This window comes from Hyperolius riggenbachi, chromosome 6 (assembly GCF_040937935.1).
Source record: "Hyperolius riggenbachi isolate aHypRig1 chromosome 6, aHypRig1.pri, whole genome shotgun sequence".
NCBI classification, from domain to species: domain Eukaryota; kingdom Metazoa; phylum Chordata; class Amphibia; order Anura; family Hyperoliidae; genus Hyperolius; species Hyperolius riggenbachi.
This window is the reverse complement of record NC_090651.1, coordinates 362,455,240-362,478,116: the sequence shown is the minus strand read 5'-3', so window position 1 is coordinate 362,478,116 and position 22,877 is coordinate 362,455,240. Positions and strand designations below refer to the sequence as shown.

Here is a 22,877-nt window from a genome sequence, read left to right as displayed (position 1 = left end):
GTGGGCAGCAGACACCAGAAAATGGTAATGTGGGCAGCAGACACCAGAAAATGGTAATGTGGGCAGCAGACACCAGAAAATGGTAATGTGGGCAGCAGACACCAGAAAATGGTAATGTGGGCAGCAGACACCAGAAAATGGTAATGTGGGCAGCAGACACCAGAAAATGGTAATGTGGGCAGCAGACACCAGAAAATGGTAATGTGGGCAGCAGACACCAGAAAATGGTAATGTGGGCAGCAGACACCAGAAAATGGTAATGTGGGCAGCAGACACCAGAAAATGGTAATGTGGGCAGCAGACACCAGAAAATCGTAATGTGGGCAGCAGACACCAGAAAATCGTAATGTGGGCAGCAGGCACTAGAAAATTGCAATGTGGGCAGCAGGCACTAGAAAATTGCAATGTGGGCAGCAGTCACCAGAAAATTGCAATGTGGGCAGCAGTCACCAGAAAATGGCAATGTGGGCAGCAGTCACCAGAAAATGGCAATGTGGGCAGCAGTCACCAGAAAATGGTAATGTGGGCAGCAGACACCAGAAAATGGTAATGTGGGCAGCAGACACCAGAAAATCGCAATGTGGGCAGCAGACACCAGAAAATCGCAATGTGGGCAGCAGACACCAGAAAATCGCAATGTGGGCAGCAGACACCAGAAAATCGCAATGTGGGCAGCAGACACCAGAAAAAAAAATGCACCTGTGAAAAAAAACACGAAATCACTCACCTGACAGAAGTCTCCTCTCCCGACATCTGGCGCGCAGCTCCCCGACGATCCTCCAGCAGCACATCTCCCACGCTGACAGGCAGAGTGCAGGGCTATGGCAAGATGGCTCCCAAAGCCCTGTACTGGAGACACAAATAGTCTCCAGTGCAGGGCTTCGGCAGCCATCTTGCCGTAGCCCTGCTCTGCCTCCCGGGAGACTGCGGGCTGCGGGGAATGAACTGGCCCGGCGTCTATTAGACGCCGCGGCCAGTTCCACACCTGACTGATTCCACAATCGGCAGGGCGTCAGTGCTCCCCCCCGCACACGGCTGGCGAGCCCCAGAGGCGCCCCAGGCCCCCCTGCGGCCCCAGTAGTTACGTCAGTGCATTCCACTGACGAGATCTCCCTCCAGTTGGGAGCACCACTAGATACGTAATATTGGGGGTACCTCTGGCTACCTAATGCTAAGGGACACCTGTAGCTACCTATGACGTACCAGGGAAGTAAGGGAGAAGTGACAGCTGGACCAGTCAGCACACTTTCGGTACAGCTCAGCGGGGGTTTCTAGGTTCATGGAGTGTGTCGGCAGGAGATTCTAGGTTCTTGGAGGGTGAAGTCTATGGCTCCAGGTCATCTGTGCCTATAGGTTCCTGTGATGTAAATCCGGGCCTGAGTCAACACATAAAACACAGTGCCAGTGGAAGCAAACTGGAACCTGAAAGAAAATGCCTACCTCAAAACCAATGAGAGATCATGGAATCTGTGACCACAAGCAATAGCATCCCTAGGGTGGTACAAACTAGGTGTGACTAGCAGATGAATTGATCCTTAGATCAAAACTGAGAAAGGCAAAGTGTAGATGATGAATACAACAGGACGTCCCAAATGGTTCACACTCCACGGCACAAATTCATGAACTTGTGTCCGTTTTCGACACAAGCTCAGTTTAAATGTAAGCTGAAGTCTAAGTGTTTTTCTTTCCTTTGTTCTTACGCAGTTTTTCTTCTCTTCCAGGTCCAGCTCTTCTGGCCTACAACAATGAGGTGTTCTCTGACCAAGACTGGGACGGGATCCAGAGGCCCGGTAACAGCGTAAAGCGCAAAGATCCGGACACGGTGGGAAGATTTGGACTTGGGTTCAACTCCGTGTACCACATTACAGGTCAGTCTGAACATTTCTTGAATGGTTTGGGTAAAACTGTGGCTTTCCTTTAAATATTTTGTTTATAAAGATGTTTCTTGTCAGAAGTATTAAGTCAATGTAACAAGTAGAAAGAAACAGATTGGAATCCAGCACACAAGGGGTTCTGCAGTGCAGGACTGGACCAGCCTGTCTTAGCATGGACTGTGAGGATACAAAATCCTTTCAAGAGGCGTGCTCAAGCTACACATACGTATGTATATACTGAGGGAGAGAGGAGGCAAGATTGGCACTGCACTGCAGGATTTATTTGTAGAAAAGATCATTAAATAATAGAAACAAGCGCTCACAGTCGAGTTGTCAGGTGATGTAAACAGCAGCTAAGTGGGCGCCAGGTCTATGGTCCTCCACAGACGACCGTTTTTCATCGCTGGTGCTTGCTCACTGCGATAGAAGAAGAAGCAAGCACCAGGATTTATTTGATACAAAGTGTAGTGCCATCTTGCTTCCTCTCTCCCTCGGTATAGAAGTATAAAGTCATACAGCCAAAGTTTCACAAAAACACTGTGATATATCGAAAAGGTAAAAAACCCTCCATACCACAGAATATAAAAAATCAGTGATAAACCAAAGGAGGTAGAACAAAAACAAACAAAAAAAAAGCAAACTTCGCGACTTGCTCCATCAATTCTAAAGTTGGTTATCTATCTATCTATCTATCTCTCTCTCTCTCTCTCTCTATCTCTATCTCTATCTCTATCTCTATCTCTATCTCTATCTCTATCTCTATCTCTATCTCTATCTCTATCTCTATCTCTATCTCTATCTCTATCTCTATCTCTATCTCTCTCTCTCTCTCTCTCTCTCTCTCTATATATATATATATATATATATATATATATCGGATGTGTATGTGCCGCGATCACGCGAAAACGCCTTGACCGATTTGAACGAAATTTGGTACACAGATTCCTTACTACCTGGGGTGATATGTTCTGGGGGTCTCGCGGCCCCCCTGCACACCTGGGCGGAGCTACAAACAGCAAATCAGATTCCACCCATTCAAGTCAGTGGAAAAAATGTAAAAGGCTGCCATTCTCACAGTAATCGAGCCACAGTCCCCACACTTTGCACAGTTGGTCACTTGGTGACCGAGGTTACAAATCCAGGAAAAGTGGGCGGAGCATAAAACAGCCAATCAAATTTCAGCCGTTCATTTTAAATGGGAAAATGTAAACTGCAGCCATTCTTAGACTGTTAATCGCAGGGTTCTCAAACTTGCCACAGTTGGTCACTGGGTGAATGAGATTAAGATTCAAGAAAGTGGGTGGAGCCTACAACAGCCATTCAAAATTCACCTATTGATTTTCAAGGGGAATATTTAAACTGCTGCTATTCTTACACTTTTAATGGTAGAGGCTTCAAACTTGCTACAGTCGGTCATTGGGTGACTGGGGTCAAAGTTCACTAAAGGGGCGGGGCCACATACAGTCAATCAGATTTCCTTGGTGGATAAACTGCTTACATTCACACATTTTTGATGCCTAGAACCTGACAGCTCACAAACTTGGTCATTGAGTGACTGCGTGTCAAGGTTACAAAAAAGTGGGCGGAGCCAAAACAACTTTTACTGGGAAAATATAAACCGCAGCCATTCTTACACCGTTAATGGCAGGGTTCTCAAACTTTGCACAGTTGGTCATTGGGTCACAGATTAAGATTTTGGAAGGTGGGTGGAGCCTACAACAGCCAATAAAAATTCCCCTTTTGATTTTCAAAGGGAATATTTCATCTGCTACCATTCTCTTATACTGGTAAAAGCAGATGCCTGAAACCTGGTACAGTTGGTCACTGGGTGACTAGGGTCCAAATTCAGGAAGGGGCCGGAGCCACAAACAGCCAGATTTGTTTATTTTTCAATGGGAATATACAAAGTATTGATACCAAGGATCCCAAAGCTGATAAACTTGATAATTGAGTGACTGTATGTCAAGGTTAGAAAAACAAAAATTTGCTTTCCTAAAACAGAAAGAATTTGCGATAATTCAGGTTGGAGTGAGCTCGAGATGTCTCCCAGGCACCACTGCTGAATATATGCAAAATAACCATTGTACCCTTAGAAGCTAAACACACCTCCAGAACCGCTGGAATGCAATGATGTGTCAGCTTGTTAAATTGTACAGAGCCATAATAATCCAACATGCATACAGACTGTTTCGGATTGTTTGATCCTCATCAGTGCATGGCATGGATTAATTTGGCTCTATGGAGTAGGGCTTGTAAACCGAGAGGTACAGACTAACCAGCAAGCTCATGGTGACCCAGAGCTTGAAGGTTAGAAAAAGTGGGCGGTGCCAACAACTTCATTTTTTACATTGCAAGGTTCCCAAACTTTACACAATTGGCCTCTGGGTGACTGGGATGAATATTCAGAAATGTGGGTGGAGCCTACAACAGCCAATCAAAGTGTACCTACTAATTTTCAAGGGGAATATTCACATTGCTACCATTCTTACACTGTTAGTGGCAGAGGCCTCAAACCTGATTGGGTGACTGGCATCCAAATTCACTAAAGGGGTGGAGCCACAAACAGCCAATCAGATTTGTTAGATTGATTTCAGCCATTCTGTTATTGCCAGGGTTCTCAAACATGACACAGTTGGCCACTGGGTGACTGTGACTAATAGTCAGAAAAGTGGGTGGAGCCTACAACAGCCAATCAAAATTCACCTTTTTATTTTCAAGGGGAATATTTACTTTGCTGCCATTCATGCACTCTTAATGGCAGAGGCCTAACATCTGCTACAGTCAGTCACTGGGAGACTGAAATTTAAATTCTGAAGGGTGCGGGCCAAAAACAGCCAATCAGATTTGTTTAATTTCAATGGTAAAATGCAACTTATTGATGCCAAAGACCCCAAAGCTCATAAACTTAGTCATTAAGTGACTGTATGTCAAAATTAGAAATAGTGGGCAGAGCCAAAAACAACTAACTTTTTACATGGGGAAATGTAAACTGCAGCTTTTCTTACACTGTTAATGGTAGGGCTCTCAAACTTCACACAGTTGGTCACTGGGTGACTAGGATTAATATTCGGAAAAGTAGGTGGAGCCTACAAGAGCCAATCAAAATTCACCTATTGATTTTCAAGGGGAATATTGAAACTGCAGCCATTCTCACACTGTTAATAGCAGAGGCCTCAAACCTGCTACAGTCGGTCGTTAAGTGTTTGAGGTTCAAATTCAATAAAGGGGCGGAGCCAAAAACAGCCAGATTTCTTTGCTGGATAAACTGCTTCCATTAGCACAATTTTGATGCCAGGAACCCAAAAGCTCACACACTTGGTCATTGAGTAGTGACTGTGTGTCAAGGTTACAAAAAGTGGGTGGAGTTAAAAACAGATTTTTCTGGGAAATTGTAAACTGCAGCCCTTCTTCACTGTTAATGGCAGGGTTCTCAAACTTAGCATAGCTGGTTACTGGGTGACTGGGATTAATAGAAAAGTGGGTGGAGCCTAAAAATGCCAATCAAAAATCACATGTCGCTTTTCAAGGAGAATATTAAAATTGCTGCCATTCTTGCACTGTTAATGGCACAAGCCTCAAACCTGGTACAGTTGGTCATTGGGTCACTGAGGTTCAAATTCAGAAAAGGGGACAGAGCCACAAACAGTGAATCAGATTTGTTTCATTTCATGGGAAAATACAAATTATTGATGCCAAGGACCCCAAAACTCACAAACTTGGGCATTGAGTAGTGACTTTGTGTCCAGGTTACAAAAAGTGGGCGGAGCCAAAAACAAATTTCACTGGGATAGTGTAAACTGCAGCCCTTCTTACACTGTTTATTTCAGGGTTCACAATCTTTGCCCAGATGGTCACTGAGTGACTGAGATATTCAGGGAAGTGGGTGGAGCCTATAATAGCCAATCAAAATTCACCTGTTGATTTTCAAGTGGAATATTTAAATTGCTGCCATTTTTACACTGTTAATAGCAGATGCCTCAAACCTGCTACAGTTGGTCATTGGGTGACTCGGGTTCAAATGCTGGAGAGGGGTGGAGCCACAAACAGCCTATCTGATTTGTTTAATTTCTATGAGAATATACAAATTATTGATGCCAAGGACTCCAAAGCTCACAAACTTGGTCATTGAGTGTTTGTGTGTTAGGGTTAGAAAGTGGGCGGAGCCAACATCAATCAAATACATACCCGGGCAACGCCAGGTCATCAGTGGGTGGAGACAAATACAAATTTCACTGGGAAAATGTACACTGCAGCCATTCTGTTAATGGCAGGGTTTTTAAACGTTGCACAGTTGGTCACTGGGTGACTGGGATTGATATTCAGAAAAGTGGGTGGAGCCTACAAAAGTGAATCAAACTTCACCTGTTGCTTTTCAAGGGGAATATTTAATTGCTACCATTCTTGAACTGTTAATGGCACAGGCCTCAAACCTGGTACAGTTGGTTATTGGGTGACTGGGGTTCAAATTCAGAAAAGGGGGTGGAGCCACACACACTCAATCAGATTTGTTTCATTTCAATGCAGATTATTGATACCAAAGACCGCAAAGCTCACAAACTTGGTCAGTGAGTAATTGTGTGTTAGGGTTAGAAAAAGTAAGCGGAGCCAACACCAGCCAAATACATACCCGGGCAACGCCGGGCAATCAGCTAGTTCATAAAAAAGAACAACAGAGTAATACGTCCTTTTTCCGGAAGGTGTATATAGGTCATGTGATCATTTAATCCAGTGGTTCTCACACTTCTTTGGGTAACGGTGCCCTTGATGGTTTTTACATTTTTTTTTTCCAAGGCACCTGCTCGTCAAAAACTACTACTGAAATGGCGACCCTTATTAGGCAAATACACGCCCCCCCCCCCCCCCCCCCCCCGCCACAAGTAGCTAGTGATGGTTATTGGGCAGCATCCCCCCTCCAAGTAGTCAGTGCCCCTCTCTCTCGCCCCCCAATTAGTGATGAGCATAATGACCTAATTACGATTTCCCAAAATTACGACTATGTCCGTATTCAGAAATTTGTCATTTTGTGGTATTACGTGAAATTTTGCAGATCAGAATTTTGTGATAAACGCAGAAATTCGGCCGTTCTCGAAATTGTGTTCCAATCCAAAGCCTCCTAATGACGACACGTGCATGGACCTTTGCATTATCAGATAAGCAAGTCCCAAAACCATATGTCTCAGCATGCATGACCGCTAAGTGCACCTTGACAAAGAGCACCTGTCTTAGAAGTGGCTGCAAGAGCCTCCTGATACATTTAGGGCTCATACACACTATAAGCGCTTTTCTGAGTGCTTGCGATTGATTAGTGCTTTCTGATCGCTTTTTAAAAATTGATCCCATTCACTTGCATTAAAACGGCACAATTAAAGTCATTGGGAGCCGTGCTGAAGAAAAAAAATTGAGATAATTACCTAAGGAAAGGCTCGGGGTCCTATAGAGCCTTCCCACTTTTTCCCCGATACCCTCGGTGCTGGCTCCCCTGTTTTAATCCCCCACTGCAGGAGACTTTGGAAGTCTTCGGGAACATGAGTCCTCCCGAAGAGAGGCGGCTCCATACTGCGCCTGCACGAGCACGCTCTCTCACGCACTCCCGTGTGCGCAGTTTGGAACACTTGGGTTCCCAAAGACTTCCGAAGCCTCCTTTCGGTAGCGGAGACAGCAGCATTTAATCGAATTGGTTGAATGTTGCTACGGGGGGTTCCTGTGCTGGAGCGGGCACCGGGAGAGGAGAGGGAAGGCTCATTGGGACCCAGGGGGGGGGGGGGGGCGGCCCAGGTTAATCTTGCCTAGGGTCCCCATTGTTACTAGAGCCGTCCACCATCTCTTTAACAAGCTGCAAGGATGGAGAACTAGACTTCCATTGCCCAGCAATAGCCCATAAGGCCCCGATTGACAGAAAACCGTACAATTTACGGAAAGCACTTGGAGTCAGCAATAAAGCCTGCTGTGCATTGAGAGTAACCGGCAAGGGAAAAATCTGCATCAGCTCATGTTTCCAGTCTGTCCAGAATTACCCTGCAGGACCAGAAAATGTGGGAAAGTATTCCTTTAACGTGGACCTGAACTATTGCACAGGACAGAGAGAAATGCACCCTGTGTGTATTTAGAGAGTTTAGTCTGTGAATCCCCCCATCTGTGACTAATCACAACTATAATTTAATCTCTCAGCTGGCTGCCTCGGCACAGCAGCTCAGTTTTCTCCCCAGGCTCTTTTAGCTGGGTGCTCCACCCGGCTAGTTTTGGTGACCACCCGGCTGTCATCGGCTCATCTCCTCCTATTCTGTAAGCAGAGTTGCACACAGAAGCACCGGTCCTGCATTCTCTCATCTCGCCCCACCCAGCTACTATTTCAGGCCACCCGGCTTCAAAAAAAATTCCAGGGAGAACACTGCAGCTAATTTGTAAACACAGGATGTGAACCCTATGTGTGCTTCCATGAAAGCAGGAAGTAGATACACTGCAGATCTATTGCAGGATTTCTATCTGCTGTAACAAAGAAATGTTTTTCTTTAAAGGTTATTATGCTGTTGCGTATCTTTTAGAGCACAGAGGAAGTTCTGAGCTCAGGTCCGTTTAAATATTTCATCTTATAACACTGCCAATGTGTTATCAAAATATTTTTCCTAGGGAATATTTTTTTTTTTTTGAAGACCGTGTGCCGGGGTGCAGCCGTGACACTGTAATACCCAGAGGCACACTGTATAAACTCCTTTTCGTTCACTTGACTGGGAGAAATGGTAAAAGTGCACCTCTGTTGATTAATCTGTAGTTGTGTGACATTATTAGAATGTGTTGCCTTCTGTTTCAAAGTGATAAATAAGTAATATATGTCATGTAATTTGCGTTCTATATTTAGCCTTATACAAACTCTTTCCTTTGTAGATTGTCCAGCCATCTTCAGTGGAACAAATTTTGGCTTTCTGGACCCCCAGGAAAAGGTCTTGCACAGAGGAGGTCGTCTGTGGAACCTTGAGAAAGATGGCCGTGAGATAGAGGAACTTTCAGATCAATTTCAACCTTTCCAAAAGGCATTAGCGTCACTTGGCTTGGGCTCCTGGGAGGAAATTTGCCTTTCTGGACATTTCAGGGGAACCCTCTTTCGCTTCCCTCTTCGATTAGATCCTTCTGAAATTTCAGAAAACCTTTACGATTCAGAGAGGGTTCAAGAGCTGTTTGAGTCTTTCATCAAAGATGCCAGCATCAGCCTTCTCTTCCTCCGTCGCGTGACTAAAGTATCTCTGAAGAAAATTGACAAGGAAGGACAGTCAACCACTCTCCTAACTGTAAATGCTTCAGTGGAAGAGACCTACGAGAGCAAGTCAGCTGAGCTGAAAGTAAAAACATTTGTCAAAGTTACCACACTGACATGTTTTGGAAATGAAGAGGAACGAAGTAAATGGTTGGTGACCTCTTGTGAGATCCAAGATGACGTATTTCCAGACTTGACAGAGTTGAGCATCAAACTCTTCAACAAACCATCACTTGACCTGGCGTACCCCTTATCTGAAAACGCCATGGATTCATACGGGGGACGGTTATGTTGCATTTTGCCACTTCCAGACAAAGAGGAGAATAGGACAGGCCTACCCTTAGTTATCAATGGGTGTTTTGATCTTACTGATGACAGGAGGAGCCTGAAGTGGCTTGAAGTAGACCAGCAACATGATGAATCTGCCAAGTGGAACTATATCCTTGTGGAACAGGTTTTGCCGCTGCTATATACACGTGCAGTTTGTGATGCAGTGTCTTTGGTCAAATTGTCCAAAATTCCAGCACATGTGGCATACAGCATTTGGCCAGATCCAGAAAAGACACAACATAAACGCAAATGGTATACTCTTACGAAGAAAATAGCCATGAACTTGATGAATAAAAAAGTATTTCAGACGGCCGATCTGTCTTACTGGATAGCTGCAACAGATGCCATTTTCCTACTTCTTGAGAATGAAGACCTCCATGCTTGTTTAGAAGAACCTCTTCTGTTGCTGAAAGTTCCACTTGTTAAGGTTCCAAGACATGTCTACTTAACCCTACAGCTAGCCTCAAATCCAAATAATGTTTCTCCGGGTTTGGTGAGGCAGAAGCTACGCAATAATAGTTGGCATGTCTTACCAACTGAAAAAAAGTTGTCACTTCTTAAATATGTCATCAGTGATGGACAGTACCCTAAGCTCCTGAATCTTCAGCTGGTGCCATTAGCAGATGGGACCTTCACAAGTTTCCAAAATGTGGAGTGCAATGACATGGTTTACATTGACAGTGAAGACTTCCCAAGGTAAGCCAATTCATTTCTGGCTTCTCCCGGGCAAAGAAAACCTACTTCACAGCCCTGTGACTCCTACTCCACAGCCCTGTGACTCCTACTCCACAGCCCTGTGACTCCTACTCCACAGCCCTGTGACTCCTACTCCACAGCCCTGTGACTCCTACTCCACAGCCCTGTGACTCCTACTCCACAGCCCTGTGACTCCTACTCCACAGCCCTGTGACTCCTACTCCACAGCCCTGTGACTCCTACTCCACAGCCCTGTGACTCCTACTCCACAGCCCTGTGACTCCTACTCCACAGCCCTGTGACTCCTACTCCACAGCCCTGTGACTCCTACTCCACAGCCCTGTGACTCCTACTCCACAGCCCTGTGACTCCTACTCCACAGCCCTCTGATTCCTACTCCACAGCCCTCTGATTCCTACTCTACAGCCCTCTGATTCCTACTCTACAGCCCTCTGATTCCTACTCCACAGCCCTCTGATTCCTACTCCACAGCCCTCTGACTCCTACTCCACAGCCCTCTGATTCCTACTCCACAGCCCTCTGACCCCTCTGACTCCTACTCCACAGCCCTCTGACTCCTACTCCACAGCCCTCTGACTCCTTCTCCACAGCCCTCTGACTCCTTCTCCACAGCCCTCTGACTCCTACTCCACAGCCCTCTGTCTCCTACTCCACAGCCCTCTGACTCCTACTCCACAGCCCTCTGACTCCTACTCCACAGCCCTTGCCTGGCTATGGAGTGGGTACAAAAATCATCAACTCCGACTGCTCAGTTTAGGAAACAAGTGACTCCGACTACATCTTCCGACTCCTGGTACCCAAAAATTGTTCCAACTCTTGACTCCACAGGCCTGCTTGTGAGATGTACCCCAAGACCTTGAAGGGGACCAAGGGAAGGCAAGGTGTGAACATTGTGGGGGCCACATCCGTTTTTCTAGGGGGCCCCATGACTTGTAGTTACTCTGGCTAAGGCAATCAATAATTCAACTACTCCGGTTCTTTCAGAGCTGCAGCAAATTCATCCCTCTTGTGTTAAAATCAATGTATCTGCAAAACATGGAGACTGTTTGTTTGTGATAATCAATATCATAATTGTGAAAAATTACAGGAAATGTTGTGTAATTACAAGTATATGCATCATTTTCGTAATTACTATTATGTAAGTAATTATGATTATTTTCGTGATGGCTAATTCGTAATTATGAAAAATTTTGCAACATTACTACATATTTTTGCATAATTCTGATCAATTCTGAAAAGACTAGTAAGTAAACACAGAATTATGAGTTAATGCGTAATTCTGATGCAACATTCTGAATTACAACTAAATTAAATACGAGTTTGCAGACCATTACGATTTTGCTTCGTAATTGCAAATTATGATGCGAAATTGTGCATATGCAAACTTTCGGATTATTGCTAGAGACGGTACATAACGTAATTCAGTTAAAGAGAGTCTGAAGCCTAAAAAAAAACCTATTTTTACTTCATAGTCCTCTTAAGAATGCATGTCATACGTGAAACGCTGCATCCCCGCAGCTGAACTCTCAATTAAAACCCCCGGGGGAAGATTTGGGTTTCCTTCAGTGTAGAGGCAGAGTTTTGGGCAGTAGCTCTGCCTCTACTCACGTCAATCTGCGCTGATCGCCGCCTCTCCCCACCCCTCTCATTCTTCTTTCACTAAGAGGCGTGGGGAGAGGCGACGATCAGCGCAGATTGACATGAATGGAGGCAGAGCTACAGCCAAAAGTCGTGGAATTTTGCCCTGGGGACTTTTGGGGTATTAAGTGAGTGTTCAGCCTCACTTAATGTGCGTTTCAGGTAGGGCATTAACTCTTAAGAGGACTATGAAGGAAAACATTTTTTCTTTTCTCTTTTTGAGGCTTCAGACTCTCTTTAATTCTCTCATGTTCCCAGCAACAGATGGGACACAGAGGCATGCTCTCTGCCTCATAACATGCCTCTTTGTCCCCATACCGCTGCTCTCTGCCCCCCCCCCCCCCAAGATTAGCATTTCCCTGTTCAAAACGCCTGCCAGGGGCATTCCTGCAGGGTTTCTCTCTCCCTGACCACGCCCCCTGCCGCTCCCCCCCTCCCTGCACGCTATGAGAGACCTACTGTCTCTCGTTGCAGCGCCGTGATCTTTAGGTCATAAAAGTGGGCCGGTGCGGCCCACAGGAGCGGCGTTTTTTGCGTCTCTCTTTAAGGCTGGCCAATGAGATGCAAGTATTTCCGAGTTGATGTAAATATATGCAATTTTATGCAAATAAATACAGCTTCAAAATTGACCAATTAATTTAAACCTGGGTTTAAATTGATTGGGCCATTTTCAAACTGCATAATTTTGCATCAACTCGGAAATATTTGGATGTCCTTTATCATCCCTAGTGAATATTTGTTGAGGTGATCTGTCTACAATGGTTGGGTAACATGGCTATATTTGTTAGGGGACATGTCTACACACTAGTTCGGGGACATGGCTATGCTGGATGGTTGGGAGACATGGCTATAAAGGTTGGGGGACATAGCTCTACCTTGGGGTGGAGGAAGAGGGACATGGCTATACTTGTTAGGGGATATGTCTACATTAGTTGGGACACATGGCTATAAAGGTTGGAGGACATAGCTCTACCTTGGGGTGGAGGAAGAGGGACATGGCTATATTTGTTAGGGGATATGTCTACACTAGTTGGGACACATGGCTATAAAGGTTGGGGGACATAGTTCTACCTTGGGGTGGAGGAAGAGGGACATGGCTATACTTGTTAAGGGAAATGGCAATATTCACTGGGGGACATTGTAATACTTGTTGAGGGGCATGGCTATACTTTTTAGGGCATGTGTCTATACTGGTTGTGGGACATGGCTATACCTTTGGGGGGGGGGGCAATGCTATACTTGTTGGGGGATATGGCTACACATGTGGTGGACCTCAGTTATGCTTGCTTGGAACACAGCAATATTTATCGGAGGAATTAAATAGCTAAGCGTATTGACATATCTTTGTTTCTTTCCATTTGCTGATGTAAACAGGTCAAATGTTAGGGAGTCGGTATACACAAAGCTGTACCTCGAATAATGTATGGTAATAGTAGAACATTTTTCATAAAGCCATGTCCGTTTGACCGGTCTAATAAGGTTCTGGAGTTACCTCCAGCCAAGACAAACCATAATAAACCAAGCCCAAAATATTCATAGACTTTTATATATAGTCATCATTTATTTCATTTCATGTTTTTTAGAATCTTATTACCTGGACTTGCACATAGATTCATTCCAGAAGATCTGCCCGATGATCTCCGCCGGTTCTTCACAAGCATTGGACAAGCCAGTAAGGATATTGCCATTCTTTAAAAATAAGCATTGAAAGTAACTCAAAACTTTAAAGCTTGAGTGATGGGCAATGGCATGAAGTGCATGGTGAGTCAGTATGGCTATTTCAACACAGGCACCAAAATGAGAATAAAATATTTAAAAACGGTTTAAAAAGGGAGGAAGTGGTGGACTCACCTCCCCAAGTACACTAACAAAAGTCAATTATTATCAAAAATTCTCTGTATTCATGACTTCAGATATTGCAACACGTTATCACGGGTCTATGCCCGCTTCATCAGGCTATAACAATAATAACTGCTATTTAAGCCTTAGCCAGGAAAAGCTGAGGCGGGTTTTGCTGGCTAAGGCTCAAATAGCAGTCATTCTTGTTACAGCCTGATGAAGCGGGCATAGACCCGTGAAAGGAGTTGCAAAATCTGGGGTTATTGACTAGTGGAGTTGGATTATTTACTAGGTGTGGCCTAGTTTACTGAAATCCTTGCTATCTGCTTTAGGCATGCCTTTATTTAATTCAGCACCCACTAAAATATGAAAAGTTTCATTAATTTTTTTTTTATCTTCTTCTTTTCAGGAACCTTCAAGAATCTTATATGTTTAAACGAAGATGTAGTATGTAGACGACTACGTGAAGCTCTTCCTGAAAGTTGGCTTCTTTGTCCTGATAAAGTCACCTGGTATCCACAAAACCGGGACCATCCACCACTACAATGGATTACTGCACTGTGGACCTTCCTCCAACGATATCCTACGCTGGATTCCTTTGAACAGCAGCCCATTGTGCCCTTAAATCTGGTGACTAAAAGTTCTTCTAAAATTCAGCTTGCACGGCTAAAAAGAAAGACAACATTACTTCTACAAATCTGCGACCGCCACAGCCTGGCTGACTGCATCTCGGCAATCCTGGAGAAAGCCGGCTGTACTGTCCTACGGCAAAAGAACTCTTGGCTGTGGCATAAAAACCTGGACCTGTACATTCTGGCACCAACCTCAAATAATATCCTGAAAGCCTTCACCCATTTGGATGTAAATCAGATCTCAAAAGTACTCGTGGAGGCTCCTGAAGAACATGTAGAGTTGCTTTGTGAAGTCCTTTCTCAAGCTTACTCCTTTACGCCCTCAGAGCTAGACATTTTGTACGAACTACCAATCTTCTCCAGTGCCCCATCTACTGCAGCTACAAACCCCAAACTGGTGGCTGCACGTGGATTAGTTGCCATCCAGATGGACACTGCCCCAGCTGTCCCTGAGGACTTGGTGTTGCCAGGCACAGCAATAAAGTGCAGAAATAACTCAGACCAAAGGCTACTCCAGCAAATGCAAGTCAAATTCCTAAATGCAGAAGTTTTGGCTTTAGTTATAGTAAATGCAATCCAAAATGGAAAATATGCCACTTTTCCAGATGAAGCTGAAAGTGCCATGTTGTGGATACTGAAAAATGGATATGTGCTTTTTACTCATAGTGACCAGCTGAAGGACCTATGCAAACATCTTCCTTTTATACCTTGCAACGGCCATTTTGAGCGACCTTGTGCACTTTTTGATCCCAAAGTAGACATACTGAAAGAGCTACTTGAACCTGAAAATTTCCCCCCTTCAAAATATTGTGAAAATTCTGTGTTGGCTTCACTAAAACAATTGGGGCTAAGGGGATCCATCCATGATATTTTACCTGATGAGGTTTTACAAATTGTTGAAACATTAAGTCAAAAAGAACAGCACGGTTTACCCTTGGAAAGAGCTAAAGCCCTCATAACGGTTTTCAACAAAACAACAGTTTTATCCCGACTTAGTCCACACAGCTTAGAGAAACTCCGTAGCCTTTCCTGGATTCCAGCCAAGACTCACAATTTACCGACTTGTCTCAACAAACCTACCAATGTTAGAACTACCAAGTATCTTGACATCGTCGAATTCTCAATGCCTTTAACAGGTGATTTCTCCGAAAGGGCAAGTGATATTCTTGGATTAACTAAGGAGCCACCTCCCACAAATGTGGTTGAAAATCTTAGAATACTTACTGTGCTGTACACTAAGATGGACCAGTACTCGTTTCAGAGGAAACTTCATGGTATTTACAAGTATATACAAGATCACCTTTACCAATTTCATGACGATTTGCTCAAAGAGGTGATGGTTTGGAATGGAGATGGTTTCTCTACACCATCTGAGATTGTTCTGAAGTATCCTAAAGGCTTGAATTTGAGTTCCTTTACCAAGAAATTGCCATCAGCTTACCTAGACTATGAGGCTCTTTTTACAAGATGTGGTGTCAAAAGAACACTGTCAAACCAAGAAGTAATTGCCATACTTCACAGATTGAAACAGAATCTAAAAGATCCTTGTTCAGGCTTTGGAACATACAACAACTTGAAACTTGCAGTTCTGATCTTAGACTGGATGAAAGAAAATTCTGTGCATGGGACAGATGACCTCCCTATACCAGTTGAATCTGGAGGCAACGCATTTGCTTTGGAGCCGTTGTCCAAAACATTGTTTTGTGACATTGAGAAGAATTTAAATAACACACTTGCTAATGATACAGACTGCTTTATCGTACATGAAGAGGTTTCTGTAGCAACAGCCAAGTTTCTAAAGGTTCCCTTCCTAAGCACCAGGGTTTTAAAGCCAGAGTTTTTTGAGCCATGGGGACCATATGAGCCAGTGACTCTTCGCATTAAAAACATTCTTAAAGATTACAGTGAACATTCTGAGGTTTTTAAAGAGCTTCTGCAGAATTCAGATGATGCAGCTGCAACAGAGTGTAAATTTTTGGTGGATATGAGACAGAACTTGAACAACCAGCAAAGTCTCATAGATCCAGGCATGGCTAGCTGTCATGGACCTGCACTGTGGTCTTACAACAACAGCAAATTCACACAGGATGACTTTATTAATATTACACGTATTGGTGCAGCCACAAAAGAAACCCAGGTTAAAAAAATTGGAAAGTTTGGCCTGGGTTTTAATACCGTATACCACATAACAGATGTGCCATCAGTTCTAAGTGGGTCAACTATGCTTCTATTTGACCCAAATGTCAACCACTTAAACAAACATATTGTTAACAATAACCCAGGAATGAAGCTGGATTTCAAAGTGAATTCTAAATCTCTTCATGCTTTTCCTGACCAATTCCAGCCGTTCATCGGTGTGTTTGGCTGTAAGTTAGAGCAGCCTTTTTCTTTTGATGGAACTCTTATCCGCCTGCCATTCCGGACAGATGAAGACGCTAAAGATTCAAAAATCTGTAAAAAAGCCTTCAGTAAAGAACAAATCCAAATGCTCGTGAATGAGTTTGAGGATTTTGCAGACACCCTTCTAATTTTCCTAAACCATGTAAGAGTAGTAGAATTAAATGTCCTTCATGATGGATGTTGCCCTAAAGAACAGTTTACAGAAGTTATTGTTCAAAAACAAATTGTCAAAACTCTTACTGTGCCCCAGAACATCCCTTTCCAAAAAGAACAGATCTATGCATCTCAAAAAATTGGAACATCAGAAGAAACTTTGAACTTTATCACTTCAGATATCATAAACTTGACTGCACAAATGACTGCTGTGGAAAGCAAATATTATCTAATACAATCCAGCCTTGGAGTAAGTGAATCATTTCAGATGTTCATAAAAGGTGAACATGGCTTTCCTTTGCCAGTTGCAGGAGTTGCCCTTCCTCTAAAGAGATGTCCCAACGATGAGAAATGGACCACCGCTTTGGAAGAATTCCAAGGGATGGTGTTCTGTTACCTTCCCCTGCCTGTGTCGTCTGGCCTCCCTTTTCATATCAATGGGACTTTTGCTGTCATGTCAAATCGCAAAAACCTATGGGATACAACAGTAAAAGGTGACTGGAATAAGAAACTTCTCTGTGATGCGCTCCTGGTTGCAATGATAACAGCACTGACTCAGTTACAGATCTTAAATCAGAAGGGCGACTTGCAGGACTATGACTACTACACATTTTGGCCAGACATCACAAAAGTCAACACCTTCTACACACCAGTAGTAAAAAGCTTTTACCATGCTGTTACTTTTGGACTGAGAAATCCACTTCCAGCTCTGTTTAGCAATGGCCAAGAATGGTGCACAGTCAAACATGCCTGCTTTTTAGATCTAGAAGATATCCAAGATGAGACCATCCAACGTCTTGCCAAAAAGGTATTTTCTTCGGTCCTTAAAAAGCCATATTTGGCAGTAAGCCTTCCAAAATGGGTGAGAAAAAGTTTCAGCGCAAGTTCTTGCTTCAAGGAGCTGGAGAAGAATTTTTACAACTCTGAGAGGTTCTACAAGGAGATACTATTTGAACAGCTGGAGGATATAAGTGTAGAGGACAGAAATAAGTTAGTACTTCATGCGATTGATCTCCAGAATAAATGTCTTGATCAACTACTGATGTCTAAACCTTGTATCCCATCTTCTAATGGTAGATTGCAGTTTATTGGGAAACTTGTGCATCCAAAGGGAAAGGTGTCATCACTGTATGATCCTGAAGAAGGGCGTTTTCCTGGAGAAGCTGAATTTCTGAGGCCACAAAGACTGGCACGTTTACAGACTTTAGGGATGCAGAAGGACAGCCTGCCCATGACCGAGCTCCTGGAAAGAGCCAGCAAAATAAAAGATGTCTGGAGGATTGATAGGGCTAAAGCTATAAATCAAATTGGCTGCATTTTGGAATTACTTAATGACCTGCTTCAGCAAGGACTTGACACAGTCCATCATGGACTATTCAAAGAGATGCTGTTTCTTCCTGCTATCCCCCCTCAAAGCAAAGATGTCCAGTCAAGAGATGTAACATTAATGAAATCAAATGGTCTTTATCATTACAAACACACAGCTCTTGTCTGCATGGTCGAACATGTGGTCAGCAAAGAACATTTAGGAAAGGTCAAATGGTCTAATGCATTGCTGTCCTTTTTGGGCCTTAATTGTCTTCCTTCATTTGAGACAGTGTTCTCCCAACTGCAAGAAGCTTGCAAAGTTCCCAACCTTTTCAAACCTGAAGATATGCATCAGATTGCAAAACAATGCTACAATTATTTTAATACAGAAATTGAGAAATGCCCAAATCGTTATCTGCAGATAAAGAGGCAAGCGGGCAGTATGAATTTTGTTTATGTGGATGATGAATTTGTTTCGCCAAAGGTAGTCGCCCATCAAATTCCTTTTAATGCGCAACCTTATTTGCACAAACTTCCAAAAGATTACGAACCATTTGATGAACTCTGGGCATGTATTGGAGTACGGAAAGAATTTTCAGCCGAAGATTACTTTTCTGTTCTCAGCCAGATGGCTAATCAGATTGGAGAACAAGAACTTTCGGTTCGAGAATTACAACTTGCCGTTAACTTGATAAATCACAGCTTAGAAAAGTCTGGATTTGCATCGTATGAACCATCTGTAGCAAAGCTTATTTATATACCTGACAAGCAAGGCATATTGCGTCATGTGAGTGATATCTTTTACTATGACACGCCCTGGATTCCATATAACAAAGACCAATATTTTTGCCATGATAGAATTCCACCAGAGGTGGTATCAAAATTTGGTGTTACACCAAAAACCCATCATATACTTCAGAATCTAAAAATTTCCAATCTCTCCAACTGGGTTTCTCAGTTTGGTGCAAAGGAACAACTTACCACCAGAATCAAGAACATTATAAAAGAGTACTCTTCAAAAAAAGATATTTTGAAGGAACTTATTCAGAATGCGGATGATTCCGAGGCGACTGAAATACACTTTGTACTGGACTGCAGAACCCATCCCACTATGAGAACTTTCGGAGAAGAATGGCATCCGCTGCAAGGTCCAGCTCTGTGCATTTACAACAATAAGAAGTTTGAGTCAAAAGATATTGATGGAATTCAGCAGCTGGGCGTAGGTAGCAAAGAGGACCGTTTAGACAAAACTGGAAAGTTTGGACTTGGCTTCAATTCTGTTTACCACATAACTGATTGCCCATCTTTTGTGACTGGTGACACCACCTTGGGCGTCTTTGACCCTAATATTTTGTTTTTGGACATCTCTAACGAAGCCAGTCCAGGTAACATGTTTACTGTGAACAATGAATTCAAGGACACATTTGAGGATGTGTACAACACCTTTTTACCTTCAAAATTTGATCTGCAAGAAGGCACACTATTCCGACTACCACTAAGGATGGCGAATACTGTCTCGAGGTCAAAAATAAGTAATGAAACTTCATCAGTACAGGACATCAGAAGCATGTGTGAGGAACTGAGTCAAGAGGCAGAAAACATGATCCTCTTCTTGAACAACATTAGAAGGATACGTTTTTCTGAAATTAGACCTAATGGTGACTTTATTGAAAACTTTTCAGTTGAATGTAAAATAGATTGTAAGAATGAAGAAATGTCTTCCTTTCAAAAAAGACTCCATGAGTTTTCTAGGAAGAAAGAGCATTTGTTGGAGACCTCGTTCTTTCAAGTACCTTACACTATAGATATTGCACACAGCAAGTCAAGTAAGGGAAGCCACTGGCTTGTACTTAAGCAAATGGGTACAGAAGGCAAGAAAAGCTTGGACAATTTGAATACAATTTCAGGCCATTTGCACCAAACAGTTGTCCCCCATGGTGCTGTAGCTGCCTGTCTCAGCCATTCCATACAAGGAAGAGCTTTCTGCACCTTGCCTCTTCCACTTGAAACTGGTCTTCCCGTACATGTCAATGCCAATTTCATTGTGGATTCGGCACGGAGAGGCATCTGCCAAGAGGACGGGAACAGCCCAAAGACAGAGTGGAACGCATTTTTGCTTTCAGATGTTGTAGCTCCGCTCTACAGTTGTCTTCTCAAACTCCTGTGTGAAGTTTTAACTCAATGGAAAGAGGAGCCTCTAATTTTTAAGGATTTAGCCTCTTGCAAGCATTTTCTGAACTACTACTTGGGTTTCTTTCCAGCTGTGACAAAATATGTGCCACCCCAGTGGCAACCATTAGTTAAGAATCTCTTTTTGACTGTATTTGAGAAGAAAGTGCCTGTAATTCCAGTTTATAAAGAGCAGGAAGTACGTGAAATGTCTTTGACAATAAAAACTGTTCATGTTGATTGGTCAAGTGTGGGCAAGGCCACCATCACAGAGGAGCCTTTCTTCCTTGACAATAAAGAATATGAATCTGTTGGATCTGCCCTGCAAAAGATCAACATGCACTTAGCCTATGGAGGAAGTCTGAATTTTCTGTGCAAGGAATTTAAATCAGCTGGTGTACCTGTTCAGGAACTAAATCCTCAGTCCTTGTGTGAATTCATGAGACATGCTCAGCTACTTCCTCATGGTCAAGAATGTCCTACTTCTGTGTGCAGGACTCTTCTCAGAGATGAGGAAACCTGCAAGGTTCTTGTAGAATACTGCCTGAAAGGAATGTCAGCCAAGACAGTAACAGATTTGCAAGGAGTTCCTTTACTAGTTACCGTAGACGGAATGCTCCACATCTTTGACAGACGTAATCCAAAATTTTCATCAAGATACTATGAGCTTTTCCCTGATCACAGCAGCCAGTTTGCTACAATACAATCAGTTCACTCTTTATTGATCCAACTTGGCTTTTTGAAAATGCTAACTATCACAAATTCTGCTGCTTTTGTAAAGAATTACTTGGGTGAATTACATAACATGTCTTCAACTAAACCTTGCCCTATCCTTACCACTGAGAAGGCCAAGTGGCTGGAAAATTTATGGAAATTCTTTGAAAGTGAGATAAGCAAGAAGAAACAAGATGAAAAGGTTGAACTTTTTGAGTCCATTATCTCTTTGTACTATCACTGGGCAGTTTTACCTGTGTGTTATGAAAAAGAACCCAAAATCCTTTCATTTGCTCATATAGAAAATATATTGCTTCCAAGTCAAAGCGATGTTGCTGAATATTTCTTGAAATTGGGATTTGCCATGTTAGAACTGCGTTTATTTCCTGCTAAAATACTTTTTTACTTGCAGTCCTATCTGCTGAACACCGAAGATGTTGAAGTTGTTCTTCAACATCTGAGCTCCAGAAGAGATCATCTTCATTGGGAGCTGATGGATGATGTCGAGCTTGATATGTTTCTAAAATGGATCTTATCAAAGCTTAATAAACAAAGAATGCCAAAATCTATAAACAACCTGCAGCGTTTACCCCTGTTTGAAGCACATGATGGAAAAAAACAGAGCTTGAATGAGTATCAGACAAAATATCTGCTTGGCTCAAGGTTGGACGTGGAAGCTCTGAAACTTTCTGAAATTGATTCGCAAACAATATTCCTTAATGATACCAGCCTTAACAGACAAGCTTGTAAATTCTTAAACATTCCACTAATTGGTGACCTTGAACTGCTTACTGAATTCCTCCTCCCAAGAGTACAGTACCTTAGTGAAAACCAGTTGTTGGCAGTTCTAAAGTTAGTTTTAGATCTGCAAAAGTTTAGAGGGTTTCGAGAGAAAGAGAAGGACATTTTATCCTTTCTCAGGCCAGTTAAGCTTATCAAAAGCAAACAAGGACAACTGCAACAAGCCTCATATTTTTATGACGATGCTGTAAATCTGTTCAACACATTTGGACTACAGGACTATTTCATCCCTAACGCTTTTTGGGAAATGTTTAAGTTGCACAAAACACCATTGCGCACTCTACTGCACAAGATAGGCATGAAAAACCAACTTACAGAAGATGATTTTATCAAATTTGCCACTGTGATACAGGAGGATGCAAAAAGTAGATGCTCAACAGAAACTCTGACCGCAAGAGCTGAGGAGTTATTTGATTATTTGCTTTCTATGAATTTGGACAAATTAAGTTCCAGTTTCACAACCAGGGTGGGAAAAATTGCATTTGTCATCCCATCGAAGGTTGAAGAACATTTAGAAACTTTACATCCTTCATGTACTCAAAACATTATGACCATTCCTCTCCAGGGATCACTGCTAAAACGGAGCGGGTTTCAGTATCTGGTTTGGACCACTATGCCACTAATAGAAAAAAACATAAGTACTGAAGAACAATGGCTAATTCTACACAACTGTGGAGTCCTTCCAGAACCACCCATTCCTCGAGTAACTGAAAACGTGAGAAACGTTTGTAAAACTCTATGTAACAACAAACAATTAAAAATGATCAGGCAGAAGGTCTTAAAAACAACTTACGGTTTTCTTCAGAATCGCATTATGGATGTGGATCCCAATTCCCTCAAGAATGTTCCATTTGTTTTAGTAGATGATAATGACCTTGCCATACCCGGACAAATTGTATTTAACCTTCAAAATTCTGATGTTTTTCGACCATATCTTTACAAATTGCCTCCACTGCTGGCATGTTACAGTAATCTGTTTCAAAAAGTAGGAGTTGAGGCAGAGGCCTCTGTGATTCACTTTGCAAACATTCTTTTATCTATTCATGCGGACAC

At 43.0% G+C, this 22,877-nt stretch overlaps 1 protein-coding gene across 1 annotated transcript in view; it reads left to right on the top strand.

The window, feature by feature from the left end:
- LOC137521903 (sacsin-like) overlaps positions 1-22,877 on the top strand; it is a 50,252-nt gene that overhangs the window by 25,327 nt on the left and 2,048 nt on the right. Inside the window, 4 exon segments of the mRNA XM_068241773.1 lie at positions 1,722-1,868; positions 8,757-10,149; positions 13,392-13,480; positions 14,057-22,877. Coding sequence (XP_068097874.1) covers positions 1,722-1,868; positions 8,757-10,149; positions 13,392-13,480; positions 14,057-22,877 — 10,450 coding nt within the window.